General features: G+C 39.6%; 1 protein-coding gene across 1 annotated transcript; it reads right to left on the bottom strand.

Annotated features, from left to right (window-relative positions):
- Nucleotides 1-4,498: 4,498 nt before the first annotated feature.
- LOC136858124 (lanC-like protein 2) lies at nt 4,499-5,856 on the bottom strand. Its single transcript, XM_067137440.2, has one exon. It carries the CDS (start codon nt 5,793-5,795, stop codon nt 4,608-4,610), a length of 1,188 nt encoding a protein of 395 aa, XP_066993541.2. The 5' UTR covers nt 5,796-5,856; the 3' UTR covers nt 4,499-4,607.
- Nucleotides 5,857-6,783: the final 927 nt, after the last annotated feature.

The following is a 6,783-nucleotide window of genomic DNA, read 5'->3' as shown; positions in this document are numbered from 1 at the left end:
TCATGTTGCTCTTCTCAAACCTGAGCTTAATCTCCTATAAAATCTTTAGTACCTCTCTCTACTTCTGTACAGTTTTGAAAATCAAAGAAGCCTTGGTTCTCAATACTCCGACAATATAATGCATACGGCAACTATTGTATGTACAAGTTTGGCTTTGCGGGGAATTGGGAACAGGCAAGTGAGAAGAGTGCCATTTCAGCATTCATTTCCTCAGTACCGCCAACCACAGAGAGTGAAACAAATGGGCTAAAGTAGTAAATCAAGCTATGTCTGAACAATATTTACTGTACTTCATGCATGCATTTTTAGTATTTATTATTGAAGGGAAAAAGAGACAAATTTAAAGAAATGTAAAGCTTTAGACATTTGTCTATTTTGCATGCATTTTCCAGTCCCAAGAAACATTTGCAGTAACTTGACAAAAATATATATAGGGGATCATAATTCTGTGCTATAATGTATTTATCATACTGAATATAAAGTCACTAAGAATACTAACAGATCAAGATATTAGATACATAAAAGGCAAATTACTTCTGCGACATAATGCCATACTGTATTCAATGAAAATGAAGCGTTTGCTCAACATGACAATCTCAATCACTACTGATCTGCATTTAGGGCAGCTGCCCAGGTGGCAGATTCCCTGTCTGTATTTTTCCTAGCCTTTTCTTAAATGATGCAATGAAATTGGAAATTTATTCAACATCTCCCTTGGTAAGTTATTCCAATCCCAAACCCCCCTTCCTATAAACAAATATTTGCCCCAATTTGTCCTATTGAATTCCAACTTTATCTTCATATTGTGATCTTTCCTACTTTTAAAGACACCACTCAAGCTTATTCGTCTACTGATGTCATTCCACACCATCTCTCCATCGACAGCTCGGAACATACCACTCAGTCAAGCAGCTCGTCTCCTTTCTCTCAAGTCTCCCCAGCCAAAACTACACTCTAGTGGTAAGATTTATTAAAAAATTAATCATCTGTCCTCCAGTGATGGAGAACCTAAAGGTCCAGAATACGTAATTTACAGTATGTAATTATAAAAATTAAATAATATCTTTCTGGAAATTACATATAAGCAGCAGCTCATTCTGTAAACTAACTGAGCAGGAGAATCAATTAGTGGCTCTAATTTTCAAAGTCACAGTATTCTGCCCCTCTTTCACTTTTATTTTTCTGCATTTGCTGTGCACAGTTGCACGAATAGGAGAAGCTCCTGGGGAAGATGCAGCTGATGTTGATACAGCCACAGTGATAAACTAATTATCTACCTAATTCACTTAATCACTTCAAATAAACTAGAAAACAAGCTATTAACATCAGAATACAATGTGCTATCAAGGAAAATATTACAAGGCTGAAAACTTTGTACTAAAATCACAAGATGCTGGAACGATGAAAGTGCATTTCATATTTCAATGTTGCTAGCTCCACATACGATGATGACGAGTACTACCAATTGAGGAACAAGGGAGTTGAGCACTCAAAACATGTGCAAATAGTACCTTTCACGAACGCAACAGTTGTTTCATCAATTGTTTGCTTGAAGCAAAAGCATTTATTACTTTTTTGTTAAGAATGAAGCCATACTATAATAATAATCATAATAATAATAATAACAACAATAATAATAATAACAATAATAATAATAATAATAATAACAATAATAATAATGTTATTTGCTTTACGTCCCACTAACTACTCTTTTAAGGTTTTTGGAGACACTGAGGTGCCGGAATTTAGTCCCGCAGGAGTTCTTTTACGTGCCAATAAATCTACCGACACGAGGCTGACGTATTTGAGCACCTTCAAATACCACCGGACTGAGCCAGGATAGAACGTGCCAAGTTGGGGTCAGAAGGCCAGCGCCTTAACCATCTGAGCCACTCAGCCCGGCGAAAGCCATACTTTCCAGCGTCGACTCAGTTAAATGTAACTAAAATAGTGTGTATTTTTATTCCTTGTTTAATTGTGTGGGTTTTTTTTTTTAACACGTATGTTAAATAATGACATATTTATATTGAACTTGTGTGTTTGACAGACTATAAAGCTTTTAAGCTACATTGACATAAAAGTAAGCAAGCTTATAGTTAAAGGCGACTGTTGATATTGTGATCACAGACAATACCTCCAGTTTTATGTGGAATATGAACCGCACATATGCAACTTATCCTTTAAAAACTTTTGGGCTTACTGCTCAGGCTGCCTTGGTCCAAAGCTAGTGACACCACCACTCAGCTAACACCTTGATTACTGTTGAAGACCGATTTTAAAATTGGCAGAAATGCCTTAGAAACTCATTTTATTGAAATTAAATTACCATTAGCTTAATAGCTGAAAACAGGTCATCTGGCTAGGCAGCAGCTGTCTTGGCAGACTTGTATTCTAAATGGGCTGCGTGTACTATAAACAAAGAATTGAAAAGCAGAGGAAAACCAAACACCATAGCACAACAGCCCTGACAGGCCTTGACCTACTAAGTAACCACTGCTCAGTCCACAGGCCTACAGATTACAAGGTAATGAGTGGTCAGCGCAGCAAATCCACTCGGCCGTTATTCTTGGCTTTCTAGACAAGGGCCGCTATCTCACCATCAGATAGCTCCTCAATGGTTCTCATGCATGCTGAATAGATCTCAACCAGCCCTCAGATCCACATAAAAATTCCTGACCTGGCTGGGAAATGAACACCGTGCCTCCAGGTAAGAGGCAGATTCGCTAACCCTAGACTGCAGGGCCGGCAAAAAGCACAGGAATTAAACAATAAATTTTGAACATCAAGCATTAGCACTTTTCAGATATCAGATGGCTGAGTACTTAGTTTTTATGACCAGAGGTCCTTCCTGACATCAACCTCATCAGAGGAATTAATGTGATTAAATGAATAATGTTATGATAGCAGGCAGGGAGAGGGTGAAACCTTGTGCCGGCACAGTCTACTCTTGTCGAATAATAGCACCAGGGGTCTGTTCGAGGCTTAAATGTCTCCATCCAATGGACATACCACCATCAAAAGCATCTTACACCCTGCCCTCACTCCATATGAACACTGTGGAGAGGTTTCGAACTGAATCCAGGCTTTTGGTGCACAATCTTGACTTCCCTAAAAGCTTAATTCTCTTTCAAAACATACCTAACAACCTTCTCCATCAAAATAAGAATTGGTTAAATTGACAGTTACACATCATTTCTTCAACTTGTTGCATTCTTTGTTCTGGTTGATGTATTTAGAATGAGCTGTTGGACAGATGCAATATGAATTAGATCCAATAGTTTAAGACTCAAAATATAAAGCAGTAATAGAAAGTTAGGATAGAATATAAAAACATTACTCAGATGGAAGAGCATCCGGTGGTATTTGACGACGTTCAGATATGTCAGATTCATGTCAGTAGGGTTAGTGAAATGAAAATCCACAGCCTGTTTCCAGTCATTCGACTGGACCAGGGATGGAATGAATGAAGCCCCCATCTAGCTGCGAGGATAGGAATTGTTCTGGCTGCCGAAGCCTGTCGCACTCCTCTGGGGCAATGATTAATGACTGACAGATGAAATGAAACAAAATGACATTGGAGAGTGTTGCTGGAATGAATGGCGACAGGAAATTTTTTATTTTATTTTATTTTTTTTGCTAAGGGCTTTACGTCGCACCGACACAGATAGGTCTTATGGCGACGATGGGATAGGAAAGGCCTAGGAGTTGGAAGGAAGCGGCCGTGGCCTTAATTAAGGTACAGCCCCAGCATTTGCCTGGTGTGAAAAATGCGAAACCATGGAAAACCATCTTCAGGGCTGCTGATAGTGGGATTCGAACCTACTATCTCCCGGACAGGAAAAATTGGAGTAGGTCTACCCAGAGAAAAAATCCTGTCTCGCCTCCTCTTTGTCCAGTACAAATCTCACATGGAGTGACCAGGATTTGAACCACAGAACCCAGTGGTGAGAGGCCGGTGCGCTACCGCCGGAGCTGTGGAGGCTCTAGTACTTCTGGTGTCTCAGAAAATCATAAAAGTAATTAGTGAGTTGTAAAATCAATATTATTAGAAATTAGAAAGCGTAAACATAATGACAGATCAGAAAAGGAGGAGGAAACGACAAACATGGAAACATAAAAGTACAACCAGGCAAACACCATGTCTTCATTCACTGCTGTCTTTATACAGATGGACTACTTCAACACAAAATCAAGGTCTTCCATATCCATTATTCCTTCTCAATCCCCTGAGAGCTTGTTTTGTAGGGGCATTCTTGAGAATCTTCAGTCTTCATGTGAAAAGTTGGAGAAACAACACTTGTCATCGACTTATCTTTTGTGTATGATTCTATTCTTATTCCTAGCTTTCTACTCTTGTTCTATATTTCTTGCTCCCGTTCCATTACAAAATACAAAACGGAGTGAGCCTACAGAGGAGATAATAAAATTTAAAAAGATTCTGTACAACAAATAGGGAGCAGCAGATTCAATACGACACCACTACAAGAATGAGCAATAATCACAGAAATATAATTTTAGTTTAGACTTTATACATAGGCCTACAATCAGTACGGTACACAAGATTATTCAAAAACATTTAGCTTTTTTATTATATCAATGACTTAGGCCTACAAAACATACGCTGGGAAAACTGCTGTATTTGGATGTTGAATATCAATCAGAAAGTAAACTACTCCTGCAATTCCTTCGAACATCGACAATGGCCGATCTGGAGGATGACTTTGATATTTCCCATACTCTGTACACCAGTCTGCAAATTGGTAGGCCCTATGAAGATGCTTCAAGTCATGTGTTTCTTGGTAAAGTCTCAGGAATGTGTATGCATTACCAGATACACCATGGCATATGCTATAACCTTTCTTCAAAATTCCTCGCTTCCATACCAACTCTCCACATTTCAATGCAGTAGTAAGGTAGCTCTCTTTCCTAAATATGTGGTATGCCAATGAGAAAAGATCTACCATTCCTGGTGCACCATGACACCACTGCACCAACTTATCTTTGTTGGTCTCCAGAGATGATGGGAAATTACCAGATGTGAACTGCAAACTCTCCACATAGTCAATTGTTGGCAATATTAATTTATCCATATCAGACTTGCTCACGTACTCCCTGGCTTGCAGCAACATGAACAAGATCCCAGCAATGCCATGAGCAGCTCCAAGGTAGTGCTTCTCATGCCATTGGTACATCAGTGGACACCTAACATGTTCATGCAATGCCAGTTCTTTCCCAGAATTTAATATAGCAGTTATTACATTTCTTATGGTAGAAACTGGAACAGTATCTCTGCCCATATGCTTGTTCACAAAAAGCAGGGAATAAAGATAACCTGCCCTTCCATACAATATTTCGTCTGGTACTCGGGAGTCCAGTGCCTCATGAAGTAAAGATCCCGTCAACTTAGCAACTAGTTTCGCAGCCGATTTATTATCACCGAGCCTGAAGTTGAGAACTGCACCCAAAGCAAGGGGTCCTGCATCACCATTTAAAAAGCTTACACGTCGTTTCTTCAACAAAGGAAAAGCTTGTTTAATTACTGTCAGTGCCTTATCGTAATATGATGGGTTTACTTTGTTTCCTAACATAAAATATAGCAAAGCTATGCCTGAGCTACCGGTGTATACAGACACATCATCCAGGTTAGAAACTTTCCGCAATTGGGATTCTAATTTTTCCAGTAGTTTACTGGACGATGATTCAACGTGTAAAGCTAATCGTGGATTCGGCACTTCTTCACCATCTTGATGCTTATAGTCTTTATAGTTATTGGGAATTTCTTTTGGTTCACCCATAGTGAGCCGGGAAGTCCAAAACCAGCTGCAAAACAAACAAATTGTATAACCACCGGCCACCGCCGTCTCGATCCTCTTTGCTCTGTTCGTGAAGTTGAGTTGGGCTCGTTATTTCACCCAGTCACTGTATTACTGTATTATATTGGTACTAGTTCTACACGCGGACACAATTCCAATAAAGTAGTACACCAATACAGTTCACAATTTGTTCTGAGTATGAAGTACTTGAAGATTGAGGGAAGTAGACCATGAAGCGGACTCACAAAATGGTTTCAAAGCACTTGAAGTAGTTCATGAAAAGACGTATCACCTAGACAACTGAGAGTGAGGAAATGTGTATACAAGGCTAGGAGCAAGACCAACTACAATATATCAGACCGTAATATCAAAACCAAGATGGAGGACATCGTGGGCGCAGTAGCTGCCGACTGATGAATGTTAGGTAGCACGTAATAACTTCATTTCGACGATAAACCAACTCACGATTTTCGGAGATGTCGGAATTTAGTCCCAAACCAAAGGAGTTTTTTACCTGCCAGTAAATTGACCGACACGAGGCTGACGTATTTGAGCACCTTCAAATACTACCGGACTGAGCCGGAATCAAACCCGCCAAGTTGGGGTTAGAAGGCCAGAGCTTCAACCGCCTGAGCCACTCAGCCCGGCGTCACATTAAATTACTTGTGTTGATACCGCTGAAAGAGCTACACAATATCTCGTTCAATCCGCCAGAAATTAAGAAATCACGAACATATTTTGCAAACGGTGGTAGGTAATTTAACATGATAAATGTAACACCATAAGGAAAATCACTGTTGCACCTATGAAAACGCTTCGCGAGCAACTACTCTTCACATATAATCAACTAGAATCACGCATATTCTGCTAGAATAGATGGACAGCACCACAGCAAAAGAGAACAGCAAGCTGATTATTTCGAAAGATCACTTAGTCAAATAAAGTTTTCTCTTAGATTACACTTCGTTGG

Source organism: Anabrus simplex, chromosome 1, assembly GCF_040414725.1.
Source record: "Anabrus simplex isolate iqAnaSimp1 chromosome 1, ASM4041472v1, whole genome shotgun sequence".
Taxonomy (NCBI): Eukaryota; Metazoa; Arthropoda; class Insecta; order Orthoptera; family Tettigoniidae; genus Anabrus; species Anabrus simplex.
Note: the sequence above shows the minus strand (reverse complement) of the source record. Positions and strands in the feature narration are given on the sequence as shown.